Source organism: Mesoplodon bidens (assembly GCF_964165515.1).
Source record: "Mesoplodon bidens genome assembly, chromosome: 15".
NCBI classification, from domain to species: Eukaryota; Metazoa; Chordata; class Mammalia; order Artiodactyla; family Ziphiidae; genus Mesoplodon; species Mesoplodon bidens.
The window spans coordinates 48,873,514-48,887,990 of record NC_138171.1 but is presented as its reverse complement, the minus strand read 5'-3'; the positions used below and the strand labels follow the sequence as shown (position 1 = coordinate 48,887,990).

At 50.1% G+C, this 14,477-nt stretch overlaps 1 protein-coding gene across 1 annotated transcript; it reads left to right on the top strand.

Moving 5' to 3' along the window:
- The first annotated feature begins 3,511 nt into the window (after positions 1-3,511).
- On the top strand, positions 3,512-14,469 carry PLK1 (polo like kinase 1). The gene is made up of 10 exons (XM_081257972.1): positions 3,512-4,008; positions 4,703-4,871; positions 5,628-5,772; positions 6,770-6,863; positions 8,205-8,424; positions 11,660-11,815; positions 12,995-13,072; positions 13,274-13,428; positions 13,532-13,714; positions 13,961-14,469. Exons 1-10 carry the CDS (start codon positions 3,613-3,615, stop codon positions 14,165-14,167), a joined length of 1,803 nt encoding a protein of 600 aa, XP_081114098.1. The 5' UTR covers positions 3,512-3,612; the 3' UTR covers positions 14,168-14,469.
- The last annotated feature ends 8 nt before the right edge of the window (positions 14,470-14,477 follow it).

Genomic DNA, 14,477 nt, shown 5'->3' with positions numbered 1-14,477 from the left:
AGATCAGACTCTGGGTCTTCTCTGGGAGGCAGCTCACTGCTGTTGATTTGTGTGTTTGGCGTTCTGGATTAGCTGCAACTTACTACAATGGGCTGATAGCCTTACTCTACCTCCTCACATTTCCCTCTGTACACACACCTTAGTAAGGTAGATTGATTATTCAGGTGTATCTGTCTCTGGAAAGGGATTGATCTTTTCTAGGCTGTCTCTGGATAAAAGGGGTGGGAGGTTATATAAACCCACTTTGAAATTTTTTAAATTCAGGATTTCACCCTCTGTTAGTTTGCTAGGGCTGCCATAACAAAGTAGCACACACTGGATGGCTTAAACAATAGAAATGTATTTTCTCTGAGTTCTAGAGGCTAGACGTCCAAGAGCAGGAGTTGGCATGTTTCTCCTAAGGCCTCTCTCCTTGGCTTGCAGCTGGCAGCCTTTTCACTGTCTTCACACGGTTGCCCCTCTGTGAGTGTCTGTGTCTTAATCTCTTCTTATAAGAACACCAGTCATATTGGATTAGGGCCCACCCAGATGACCTCATTTTACTTTAATCACCTCTTTAAAGGCCATATCTCCAAATACAGTCACATTCTATACTGGACGTTAGGGTTTCAACATATAAATTTGGGGAAAACACAATTCAGCCCATAACATATCCTGATCAATTCCTGAATATCTTTCTGGTTAAACTGTATTAAAATATTTATCTGCAAAAATATTCTGTACCTCTTGCATACAGCCCTCTGGATGAAAGGCCTGGATGAGAATAAGAGATGATTGAAAAAATGTAAAGTTAGGATTGCTGATCTGCGGGGCATGCTGATTTTGTAACAATGAGAAAAAACAGAAACCTGGCAGCTAGGGAGCTTTGGGGAAGTGGAGGGGGTGGGCATTTATGATCTTTGTTTCTCAGAAACAAAGGAAAATGAAAGCTCCCAGTGCTGCCTTTCCATGAACAAAAGGCATAACTGAGATCCATATTGCAGGTTGGTCTCACCCTTTTGTATGGGGTCCTACTGATAATAATTTTGCTCTAAAGTGGACTTGGCCCTTAAGGGCCAAGGAGGTGGACTGTGCAGAAGAGAGCTAATCAAGCAGGCCTGAGACGGCTCTCCTTACAAAGGCCTGCTTGCAAGGTCGGCCCTGGCTGGCATCTGGGTTCTTGGATTTCAGGAGGGTTCTCACCATTCCCTAAATGATAAGAGCTGCTCACAGGGCCTAAACTGTGCAAACAATGTGGTTGATGCTGCATACCTGCTTTCCTTCCAGGAATGTGGAATTTTGGTGTGTGCTAGGCAGAGGGTGCCTACGTGACCTAGAAAAGCCCTGGGCGTTGAGTCTCTAATGAGCTTCCCTGGTAGATAACCTTTCACACATGTTGTCACAGTCATTGCTGGAGGAATTAAGTGTGTCCTGTGTGACTCCATTGGAAAAAGACTTTGGAAAACTTGTGCCTGGTTTCCCCTGGATCTTGCGCTATACACATTTTCCCTTTGCTGATTTTGCTTCATAGCCTTTTGCTGTAATAAATCATAGCCATCTGTGAGTAGGACTATATGCTGAGTCCTGTGGATCTTCTAGTGAATCATCGAACTGGGGTGGGTAGTCTTGGGGTACCCCAACACAGGGCACAAGGGGGACTTCTGGCGTGTTGGTCGTGTTCTCTTTCTCAATCTGGGTGCTGTTTACATGGGGTGTGTTCAGTTTGTGAAAATTCACTGAGCTGTCCCATTAAGATATGTATAGGGACTTCCCTGGTGGTCCAGTGGTTAAGACTCCACACTTCCAATGCAGGGGGCCTGGGTTTGATCCCTGGCCAGGAACTAGATCCCGCATGCCACAACTGAGAGCCGACATGCCGCAACTAAAGTCCCTGCATGCCACGACTAAAGATCCCTCTTGCCGCAACTAAAGAGATCCTGCATGCTGCAGTGAAGATCCCTCGTGCTGCAACTAAGACCTGGTGCAGCCAAATAAATAAATAAATAAATATTTTTAAAAACACATTAAAGAAAAGATAGTATACTTTTTTGGTACATAGATTCAACTTTATAAAAAGATAAAAGAGAATATTACACACCACAGGGTTAAAAAAATAATAATTTTATTTATTTATTTTTTTGGCAGCACTGCAGAGCATGCGCAACTTTCCCAACCAGGGATCAAACCCACATGCTCCCTGTAGTGGGAGCGCAGAGTCTTAACCACTGGACCACAGGGAAGTCCAATAACTTAGTTTTAAAAAACAACTTGCTTTTATTTAGAAAACATTTTAATCACTCCTTTTTACCAGGCATTGTGCTGAGAGCTTAGGACATGGGGTAGGAAAGAGGTCTTCATTGCCTCTCAGTTTATTGGGAGTCAGATAAAGACATACTTGTAATATGGTTGACTTTTGCTGAGTCCTAGCAAAGATATCATTGGACGCTACTGGGCTGCTAACCTGGTTAATTCTCAGGGTTACCATTCCAGTATCTATGGAAGCCAGACAGACAAATGGGCAAAGGGGGGTAATAGGGAACTGTGACAAACTGGGAAGGTAAGTAGGCATAGAGTTGCCACAGCTAATGGTTTTTCTTAAGGAAAAGCCACAAATCTGAATTTTTATGTGAGCTCTCTTGATTTTTAAGTCCTGTAAATGAATCCAAATTTTAAAAAGTGGGAGGCCAAACAAAACACCTCTGCAGGCCAAATTTGGCCTTGGCCTACCAGTTTGCCAGGGATTCTGCCAACCAACCATCCTTCCCCTCTTACCAAACAATTGAGGGTCCACTGTTGTAGGCACTGGGAAATAGAGCAGTGAGCCAGCCAGACAACTTTCTTGCAGAATGGCCTGGGGGCAGGGGTGGGGTAGGGTGGTGTCTGGTACTGTGCTCTTCAAACTTCAGTATGTGTGGGAATCACTGGGTAGATTCTGAATTGGGAGGTCTGCGTTGAGGCCTGAATCTTGGCCTTTCTAACAAGCTCCCAGGTGATGGTGATGCTAGTGGTCCCTGCTGTTATTTGAAGGAGGGGAGTAGGGAATTTGTCTTGAAGGTGCACTTGCCTGGCAAGCATCCTCTTTTTACTTAGGTTTTAGTTTATTGGGGTGACTTGGAAGAGAGTTGATGACCTCGGAGGTGGGTACTCGGGCTCTGCCAGCTATCTCTTGGCGCTGTCAGGTCTCTGTTCTCAGAGTTTATAATCTAGAAGGTGGCGTGAGGGGTGGAGGAAGGTGCTATGAAAAGCTTCCTGGAGGAGGTGCTTGTGAACTGCAGGAGCTCCCCCGGCCGCCAGGAAAGGGAGAAACCTTGAACTCCCCCCGTCCTGGCGCTGGGTCTCGGCGTCCCCGCACCGGGTTTGGTTTCCCAGGCATCCCACGTGTCTTCGGTCCGCGAGTCCCTGTCAATCAAGCTTCTCCCCCAGGGGCTGGGTACGGGTTTAAAGGCGGCTGCAGTGCAGAGCGCTCCCAGAGTGCCGTGCGGCGGGCGGGTTTGGATTTTAAATCCCCGCGGCCAATCAGTAGCGCGTAGGGTTTTGTAACGTTCCCGGCGCCGCGTTTGAATTCGAGGAGGAGCAGAGCCCTGCCAAGCCTCTGCCCAGACCTTGCTAGGTCTGCTGAGCAACTCCGGGAACATGAGTGCGGCGGCAACTGCAGGGAAGCTGGCGCGGGCACCAGCCGATCCAGGGAAAGTCGGGGTCCCTGGAGCTGCAGCTCCCGGGGCCCCGGCGGCGAAAGAGATCCCGGAGGTCCTAGTGGACCCGCGCAGCCGGCGGCGCTATCTGCGGGGCCGCTTTCTGGGAAAGGGCGGCTTTGCCAAGTGCTTCGAGATCTCGGACGCGGACACTAAGGAGGTGTTTGCGGGCAAGATCGTGCCTAAGTCGCTGTTGCTCAAACCGCACCAGAAGGAGAAGATGTCCATGGAGATATCCATTCACCGCAGCCTCGCTCACCAGCACGTCGTCGGCTTCCACGGCTTTTTCGAGGACAACGACTTTGTGTTCGTGGTGTTGGAGCTCTGCCGCCGAAGGGTGAGTGTCGCTGCTGGGGGACTGGAGCTGCCTGGGGACCGGGGTTGGGGCGCCCGCACCCGGAGCTGCTGGGGAAGGAGCGCCCCGGGGCTCGGAGGTGCTGGGAACCTCGAGCTGCGGATGGAGAAGGTCTCGGGGAAAGAGGTGCTTGGCACTTGGGGCCTCTAGGAGAGGGGGTGCCGGTTAAGTGGAGCCTGGGTCAGGTTGCCTCTAGGGAAGGCGGCTCCCGGACGCTGGGAGTTGGGCTGAGTGGGGGAGGTGCGGGTCGCGGGAGAACCCTGCTAATGGACGCCAGGGCTTCCGGAGTTGCTAGGTAAGGGGTGCTGTGGACCCGGACCTTCCGGAGTGGGGCTGGGTCAGGCAGAAGGTAGTTGGAGCCAGACTTAATAGCTTCGGGGAGGAGAGGGGTCAGGAAAGGGATCTGCTGCGAAGAGGTCCGGGGCAGGGATACAGGGGACTCTGAGCTTCCGGAGTGTGCTGAGACAGGGGTCCCAGGTAAGGGACTTGGGAGGGAGCTGGTGGGAGAGGGGGTGCTAGGAACGGTTGTGGCCTGGCTTAGGGGAGAGTCTACATCGTAGTTGTCCTGGAGAAGGAATGGGCGGTAGGGTCCTGGGCTGCCTTCACCTAATGACACCGCCTCCCTGCCTTGGGCCTAAGTACCCACTCCCCACTCCTCCTTCCCTCCTCCGTCCAGTCTCTCCTGGAGCTGCACAAGCGGAGGAAAGCACTCACCGAGCCCGAGGCCCGCTACTATCTGCGGCAGATCGTCCTCGGCTGCCAGTACCTGCATCGAAACCGCGTTATTCACAGAGATCTCAAGCTGGGCAACCTCTTCCTGAACGAGGATCTGGAGGTGAAAATAGGTGAGGAGCTGGGCCTGCAGGGACACTACGCTAAATGGGAATGAGGAGGAGCTGGGAGAGAGGGAGGGAAAGAGGAAGTCGGAAGGAGACGAGGGAGGAAGAGCATGGTAGGAAGTCTGGGCTGTTGATTGCCTCTAGAAGCCTCTCTTTAGTACAGAAACTTAGAACAAAGAGCCAAAAGCCAGTGTCTTGCCTGCAGATGCAGTTTTGGGTGTGTGTGCTCTCCTATACAGTATTATTTAAAAAAAAAAAAAGGATTTGAATTTGTTTTCACTTTTTTAAATCGGGAGGCTTGATTTTGAATTCGGGGCTCCTTTTAAACAGTTGGCTGCTCCAGCAGTACAGGGGCAGCTCTTTGCTGGACTGAAAAGCAGCTGTTCCCTTTACTGCCCTCTGCTTGGCCACAGTCCCCACCCTTTCCTATCACTTCCTCACAAACTTGCCAGGTAGCCATCTTGACATTTACCTGCTTAATCCCTGAAGGCATGTGACTTTTGCTATCCCTACCTATCCCTACCCTTTTAGAAGCAAAGCCCTCCTTTCTAAGGGAGGGGGTGAGGAGGGTCTCTGGGAGGCCCCTCCCTGGGGCCAGCATGGTAGGAGGATTCCTGGGCAAGCCTTGCTGCACACAAGAACTAGAGGCTTGAGGGATCAAACGACCCTGGTTCTTGATGGTTACACCTGAACCAGCTGTCCGCATTGACGGATGACAGAGGCTAGCATCTGAGTCCCCCCCTCTTCCTCCCTCTGTCCCAGGGGATTTTGGACTGGCAACCAAAGTCGAGTATGACGGGGAACGGAAGAAGACCCTGTGCGGGACTCCTAATTACATAGCTCCAGAGGTGCTGAGCAAGAAAGGGCACAGTTTCGAGGTGGACGTGTGGTCCATTGGGTGTATCATGTAAGTTGGGAGTTGTCTCAGGACCCACCCAGCCTCAGCAGAGGCCTTTTTGGATGTCTCACCTGGCAGACCTTATCCTGTAGACCTTCCTGCCTTTGGAAAGGCTGCTCCAGAGGACAGACTGATCCAAAAGGAAGCCTCCTTTCCATATCTTTTCTTCTCACTGGTGTATCCTTTAGGATTCCTGCAGCCTGGGCCATGGGTCTGGGGAATGGGGGAGGGAAGGTCTCCACAAACTTGCTCTAGTCCCTTGCTGTTCAAAGTATGGCAGACCAGCATCATCATCACCTAGGAACTTGTTAGAAACACAGAATCTCAGGACCCAGGCTGACTGGATCAGAATCTGGATTTTAAGACCCTTGAGCTTTTCTACGCACGATAAAGTATTAGCACCACTGATCTAGGAAGCAGCAGTGGGTGGGAGGAGTTAGGCCAGGAGTTATAGCTGGCAGGAGGAGGTCCTGTGGTCTGTCTGGATCAAGGCCATCAGAGGTGGGTGGGTGGTAGGCAGAGAGTTGGGCCTGTTCAGGTGTCACCCCTTTCATGGTCGCCCTGGGTACTGGAGAGTTAGAAATGAGTTGTCGCAATGGCTTTCCTACTTCTTTACAGTGGAACTTTTTCAAATGAAAACTTGGCAGCCTTAAGTACAGAGCTATTAACCGTGGAGCTGCCTCTGTAGGAGCAGGTAGCCCACTTGCTTTGACCTGTTTTGTGTTGGCTGGCAGTCTCTGGAGCCCTGCTGTAGTGCAGGCTATAGCAGAAGAGTCACTGGCCCATGAGAACTGTGTCTCATCACCTGTATTCTACTGAGGACTCCTCCCTGCCAGTGTCCTGCCTCCTGGGGCTGTTCAGTGGACTTGCGGACTGTCCTCCGGGACCCCAGAGTCATAGTGAATGTCCAGAAGGTGTCTGACTTCCTTTCTGGCCCTGAGAGGATTCCTCTGGCATCTGGGTTTTGGTTAGGAGCCTTGAGCCATATCCCTCCTTGTGCTTACAGGTACACCTTGTTAGTGGGCAAACCACCTTTTGAGACCTCTTGCCTAAAAGAGACCTACCTCCGGATCAAGAAGAATGAGTACAGTATTCCCAAGGTGACTAAAAACACTTTAAATCTACATTTATTTTATTTAATTTCTCCCCCCCCCACAAAGCTATTTACTGAGCCCAGCCATATCCTGGGGACAGAGGTGGGTCAGTCCTACCCCTAGGGTAGCCATAAGAGCTTTAGAGGGTCCTTGTCTGAAATAGCATACAAAACCTGACGTATGTGCACAAAAGCATTTTTTCTTGGGGAAGAGAGTTTGTAGGTTCTCAAAGTTTGGGCAGATAAACCAAAAGATGTGTAAAAGAAAGAGCATAAAGGAAGTAGAAGGCAGACAGAGATGTGCTGCTTAAGCCTTGGAAGTGGACTGTCTTGATTCAGATGGGCTCTGCCACATAGCAGCCAGATCACAATAGACAAATGGCCTGAATCTTCTGAGCTGCAGTTTCCCATCTATAAAATGGAGTCCTTACCCCCAGAGCACCTTGCATACAGTAAGCGCTCACAGAATTGCGAACCGCTGTGCTTCGCAACCACCAGCATGAGTGCATTGAGAGGGATAGCCTGCAGCAGCCTGGCATATGGCTGCTTTCCAGTTTGGTGTCTGTGCCTTGTGTGAAGCCATGAGCCCTGTCTCCATAAGGACAGATGGACTGAATCTGTCACAAAGGGTCACTTATTGGACAGAGCAGAGTGGTTCCGAGTGTGGATGTTGCAGCTGACTATGCCCCCGTGTGGGTGCTGGCTCTACCATTCACTAGGGGTGTGTTCTTAGGCACTTAACCTCTCTGTGCCTCAGTTTCCCCATCTGCAAAAGAGGGATGGTGATAGAGATCTTCACCCCCTGGGTGTTTCTGTGAGGGTTAACTGAGTTAATATATATGAAGTGCTTAGAATATTTTGCTGGCACATAGTAAGTGCATAGTTGATGCTAGAATATTAGTGTGCATTTGACCTGCACTGGGTTTGGATCTCCTCACCAGGGCAGCAAGCTTGGTGCTGTGTCCCCATTTTATAGATGAATTTACAAAGGCTCAGAAAGTTGGGTTAGTTGTCACAGCCAGTATTAAGGGACAGAACTGGGACTTAAACCAGGTTATTATGACTTGGAAGCCTGCGTTCTCAAGTGCTGCTCTAGTGGTGAGCAACTTGAATTATGCAAGAGCAAATTTTGGGAAAAAGTGACCCCAAGAGGAAGGAGAAATTGTCATTCTCACAACTTAGGTTGACACTTATCAACTCAGTAAAGCTGCTAGTGGAAACTTGGCATGTTTATAGCTGCTGAACATGGCATATTTGAGGCCGGGGCTGGGGCTGCAGCTTCTTTGCGGCAGTGCTGCATTCGGGTCCCCCACCACATCCTACTTACGTCTCTCCCTCTCTGCTCCAGCACATCAACCCCGTGGCCGCCTCCCTCATCCAGAAGATGCTTCAGACAGATCCCACTGCCCGTCCAACCATTCAGGAGCTGCTCGATGACGAGTTTTTCACTTCTGGCTATATCCCTGCCCGCCTCCCCATCACCTGCCTCACCATTCCGCCCAGGTTTTCAATTGCTCCCAGTAGCCTGGACCCCAGCAGCCGGAAGCCTCTCACCGTCCTCAATAAAGGTAAACCAGGGGCTTCCCTGGTGACGCAGTGGTTGAGAGTCCGCCTGCCGTTGCAGGGGACACAGGTTCGTGCCCCGGTCCGGGAAGATCCCACATGCCGCGGAGCGGCTGGGCTCGTGAGCCATGGCCGCTGAGCCTGCGTGTCCGGAGCCTGTGCTCCGCAACGGGAGAGGCCACAACAGTGAGGGGCCTGCGTACCGCAAAAAAAAAATAATAATAAAGGTAAACCGGGGTCTGGGTAGACAGCAGACCCCAAGAGATCCTAGGCCTCAGGTGTGTGAATGGATGGCCCCCATAGCTCAGGTGTGCGGTAGGACAGGCCCCAGTCCTTGAATATGTGGTCCCCATCCTCATGTGGCAAAATGCCCTTCCCCACAGCCCTGTCCGGAAAGACAGACCTTACCATGGCGGAATCAGACCCGTCATGCCCCAAAAGAAGAGAGTGGCTGAACGCCATGCCTGAAAAATTCGTATTTAAAAAAAAAATTGCTGGGCTTCCCTGGTGGCACAGTGGTTGAGAGTCCGCCTGCCGATGCAGGGGACACGGGTTCATGCCCCGGTCCGGGAAGATCCCACATGCTGTGGAGCGGCTGGGCTCGTGAGCCATGGCCGCTGAGCCTGCACGTCCGGAGCCTGTGCTCCGCAACGGGAGAGGCCACAACAGTGAGAGGCCTGCGTACCGCAAAAAAAAAAAAAAAAAAAAAAAAAAAAATTGCTAATATCACCTTGCATGGTTCTTTGGGAAAAAATGTTGAAATTTTTCAGGTGTACACATAGAGCACAATGCAGTAGACCCCACATCCCCACCAGACTCAACATTTATCAAGATTTGTCATGTTTGCTCCATCACTCCTTTTTTGTTCCTTTGAAGTATTTTTGAAGTTAATCCCAGATATCTTGTCATTTTACCCCATAAACTTCAGTATGCATCTCTTTAAAAGGATGGACATTTTCTTACAAAACCACATCCCATTGTTTGGGTTGTCATTGTTTCTAGATCTCTTCAGAGAACAGAATTAGGAAATACATAATTGGGAAGGGGGCGGGGACCTTGAATTTATGCTGCTGTTTCTGATTCACACTTTTTGAACATTTTATTTTGATATTTTTCAAATTATGAGAAGTGAAAATAGACAAAAACTTCCTGTATCTTGTTCCCCCTTTTCTCCACCAATTAACATTTTTCTACATTTACTTTATCTCTCTCACTATATATATCTAAATTTCTTTCCCCAAACCATCTGATAGTAAGTTGTGCACATTCTGGCCTTTACTACTTAATACTTCAGTGTATATTTTCTAAAAACAATTCTTTTACATAACCACAGCATAGGACACAGTTATGAAGTTCAGGAAATTTAACATTGATGAAACTTCTCTTACAGCAATCTTTTTCTTCACTGTGAAGTTACTACTTTAATTTTCTTTTGGTAATTTATAAGTATCTGATTTAAATATAACATCGCATTTTTACTTCTTTAATTTTATACTTGTATTTTTTTCCCTTACACTGAAAACCCTTTTTCTTTACATTATATACATGAATTTTCAACATCTATAACGTATGTTATGAAATGATGTTTATTTTCTTGCAGTTCTGTTTGTCTTTGGCATATATTTCACTTAAAGAAAGGTGCCACTTGAAATACTTTATTTCTCTTTGTGGATATAGCACCAATCTAATATATGAGTTCATTTGTTTCAGTTGTAATACTGCTATTTTAAGGATTACTTTTTTCTTTTGGCTTTAATTTTTGATATTTTCACTGGTTATATTACTGTTTCCTTTGATTGGTGATCACTTGGTTAAGGTGGTACCTCCAGTGCGGAGTTACTGGTTTTCCTTTTGTGATTAATTAATACCTTGTGAGGAGTTACTTTGAAAGGATTCTATTCCTTCTCACACTTTAGCCTACTGATTTTAGCATCCATGGTGGATCTTGCCTGCAGCAGTTATTACTGTGGTATTCCAATGGTGACTTTTCTCCTTCTCCTGTTCCCTCTACAGCCAGTAACGGGAGTTCTCCTGCGAGGAAGAGCTGTCACTTCTGGCCCATTTATTTATTTGGTTATTTGCGTCGGTATATGGACTCATGGATATTTAGCCTTGGAGTTATAATGTAATATTGTTATTTTAAGGATTGCTCTTCTTTCGGTTTTCATTTTTGAGCACAAAGCATTCTTCAAAACTTAGCCAAAATTAGGGTGAAATTTTTGGGGAATACATAAATCCCCATTTATTCATCATCTGTTTTCAGTAATTACCAACATTTGCCCATACTTGTTTTTATCTTTTCCACCTTCTTCCCCTTTTTTTGGCTAGAGGTTTCCTGTTTGTTTGTTCGTTGTGTATGTTTGTTTTTTTTGGCTACGCCGTGTGGCTTGCAGGATCTTACTTCCCCAACCAGGGATTGAACCCGGGCCCCAGCAGTGAAAGCACCGAGTCCTAACCACTGGACCTCCAGGGATCTCCCTTGCTCGAGTTTTTAAAACAAGTCCCAAATACGTTATTGTTCCACACTTAAGTCCTTATCACAGCGTAGATTTTTTCAATTGAAAATTCATATCTTTAAATATCTTAAGAATTTCATATTACACAAGGAGAACTAGCACATGTTGGTGGGGAAAGAAACATTTAAGCCTAAAGACAATAAAAATCATCCATGCTTCTACCACCCAAATATAACTGATGTTAAAATTTCAGTGTGTATCTGTCTTTTCAGATTTCAGTCACATGTAAGTACATAAAGCAAATTTTAGGGTGGAAAAAATCTCTTACGTTTCATTAAATGCCTGCTTAATCCATCTTGGTGATGGGTTGTGATTTACGGCACTCTTCCATTTTCCTGGATGCAAAAGATGCTTTTAATTCTTGGATTGAAGCCAGGCAGCTCCAAGCTGCTCGTGCCTTCTAGCTGTCTCCCTGAGTGACCACAGGTGCCCTGCAGGGCCCAGCATTGGGTTAGAGGTCTGAGCATCTGAAGCTCTATAGCTGTGTGTGGGCATGAGCATTCCTACAGGGCTTGGCCTGGCCCTGGAGGTACCAATGAGTGAGTACCAGGTGCTGTCACGTGAGCAGGGCAGCTGCTGCTCTAATAACCTGGCACCTACCCAAAGCAGTGGCAGTGCAAAGAGCTTTTCTCTGGGGGCAGTACCAGCTGTGGCCGGGGATCCCGGGCCCTCCCAACCTGCAGCCTTTGGGCCCAGCTAATGACTATGTTTCATCTCCTTCCAGGCATGGAGAACCCCATGCCCGAGCGTCCCCAGGAAAAAGAGGAGCCAGTGGTGCGGGAGGCCAGCGAGGCGGTCGACTGCCACCTCGGCGACATGCTGCAGCAGCTGCACAGCGTCAACGCCTCCAAGCCCTCAGAGCGGGGGCTGGTGAGGCAAGGTGGGCACTGCGGGCCGGGGCGTCTGGAGAGGGGAGGGAAGTCAGCCCCGGAGTGCCGGTGGTTTGTCCAGGCCCCCAGCTCCGTAATACCTTTACTTCCCCTATTTCCTGTACATTACAGTGCAAACAAGTTAGCCTACTGGCCCAGGCCCTCCATGGTCAGGCCCCTTCCTTTTTCTGACTCATCTGTTCTGTCACCACAAGTGCCCCACCTTCCAGCACCTCCATGTGCCGCCCGTATACATTGGCACACACTGTCTCCTCTGCTCAGAGAATCCCTCTGTAGCCTTCAAGACAGTGGAAATAAGAGACCCAGATGTGCTCCAGCCTCGGGGCCTTTGCTCTCCTGGCACGCACTTCCTCCAGATCCCTGCAAGGCTCACACTCCCTGCCTTCACGTGTCTGCGCCAGAGTCACCTCCATGATTATCTCCCTGCCCCCACTCCTCTAACTTGCCTTGTTTCTCCACAACACTTCTCATCTAACATATTCTAAAGTTTCCGTGTTTGTTTATTGTATTTAAAAGAAGGGATCGTGGGCTTCCCTGGTGGCGCAGTGGTTGGGGGTCCGCCTGCCGATGCAGGGGATGCGGGTTCGTGCCCCGGTCTGGGAGGATCCCACGTGCCACGGAGCGGCTGGGCCCGTGAGCCGTGGCCGCTGGGCCTGCGCGTCCGGAGCCTGTGCTCTGCGGCGGGAGAGGCCACAGCGGTGAGAGGCCTGCGTATCGCAAAAAAAAAAAAAAAAAGGGATCGTCTCATGCACAGAACATAACATTTTCACGTATCTGGGATTGTGTATCTTCTCACAATTTTTTAATCATTTAAAACTCACTGATTTGCGCCATGATAGAAGTAACTTACATATTCTGTGAACATTTATTTTGATTGGTCTCTATCCCTAGAGCCAGAATGCAAGCTCAGGGAGGGCTGGGTTTTGTCATTGCTCGCTGCCTGTAACGGTATCTGGCGCACAGCGGGCCTTTGATAAATGGGTCAGCTGAATGCATGAGTGGACTCGGCGCTCTGCACTGTAACTTTCTGCTTCAGTGCTGCCTGTCTAAGCTTGTTGCTGGCAGAGGGCTCCAGGCCTCTTGACCAAGCTCCCTGGTGTGGGCCGCCTGAGTGGACCAGAGAGGAAGAGGCTGGTGCTGATCGATCATCTTGTCTGTTTCTGTCCTAGAGGAGGCTGAGGATCCCGCCTGCATCCCCATCTTCTGGGTCAGCAAGTGGGTGGACTATTCGGACAAGTATGGCCTTGGTAGGTTTCTCCCAGCTGTGGCGGTGGCTCAGGTGCTGCCTAGCAACGCTTCGAGTTGTTACAGGCTCTTGCCTTTCTTGGCTCCCACATCCTCTTCTCTCGACACTCTCCCGTCTCCATCCCAGGCTTCCTAGTCCCAGCCCCTAACGGCCCCCTGCCCCCCATCGCCCCTTTCTGAGGCCTCCCTCCACCTACCGCTAGGGTACCAGCTGTGTGACAACAGCGTGGGAGTGCTCTTCAACGACTCAACACGCCTCATCCTCTACAACGACGGCGACAGCCTGCAGTACATCGAGCGTGATGGCACGGAGTCCTACCTCACCGTGAGTTCGCATCCCAACTCCCTGATAAAGAAGGTGAGTGCTGGCTGGCCCGCGTGGGCCGCTGTTGGCTGGGAGTGAGGGCTTTGCCAGGGGGACAGGCTCTAACTCCGGACGCCCTCCCTCACTTTCCAACCAGATCACCCTCCTCAAGTATTTCCGAAACTACATGAGCGAACACTTGCTGAAGGCGGGTGCCAACATCACGCCCCGGGAAGGCGACGAGCTAGCCCGGCTACCCTACCTGCGTACCTGGTTTCGCACCCGCAGCGCCATCATTCTGCACCTCAGTAATGGCTGCGTGCAGATCAACTTCTTCCAGGTGAGCCGTGGCCCTGGAGGGTTGGGGCCGGGTATCTGTGCCTCTCAGCGGCCCACGGTGTTGGGTGGGGAGTGGGAGGCACAGTACCTGTCCTTGGCAGCGTCAGCAGAAGGGAGTGAAATGCCCCCCACCCCTCCATCAGCTGGGATATCTTCCCTCTACTCCCACCAAGACACACAGGCAGCTGGGAGCTTCAATCACCAGTAACCCCCTGTCTGTCCACCCGCTCCCCTCCTGCCCTCACAGGACCACACCAAACTCATCCTGTGCCCCCTGATGGCTGCCGTGACCTACATCGACGAGAAGCGGGACTTCCGCACGTACCGCCTGAGCCTCCTGGAGGAGTACGGCTGCTCCAAGGAGCTGGCCAGCCGGCTGCGCTATGCTCGCACCATGGTGGACAAGCTGCTGAGTTCACGCTCGGCCACCAACCGCCTCAAGGCCTCCTCGTAGCCCCCCGACCCCTCTGGACTGGCACCCTCCTACCCCCCACCAGCACCTCGGTCCGCGCTGGTTAGATCCCGTGGTGCTATTTTATGGGGTGTCCCCCAGCCCTGGGGGCTGGGGCGGAAGCTCCATCATCCCTGCAGGTGGGGCTGCTGTGTAAGTTATTTTTGTACATGTCCCGGTGTGGGTTCTGAGGCCACTTCCCCTTCCCTCTCAACCCCACCATATGAATTGTACAGAATATTGCTATTGAATTCGAGACTGTCTTTTCCTTGCCTTTATATTACATTAAACATATATGAATCTTCCTTTTTCT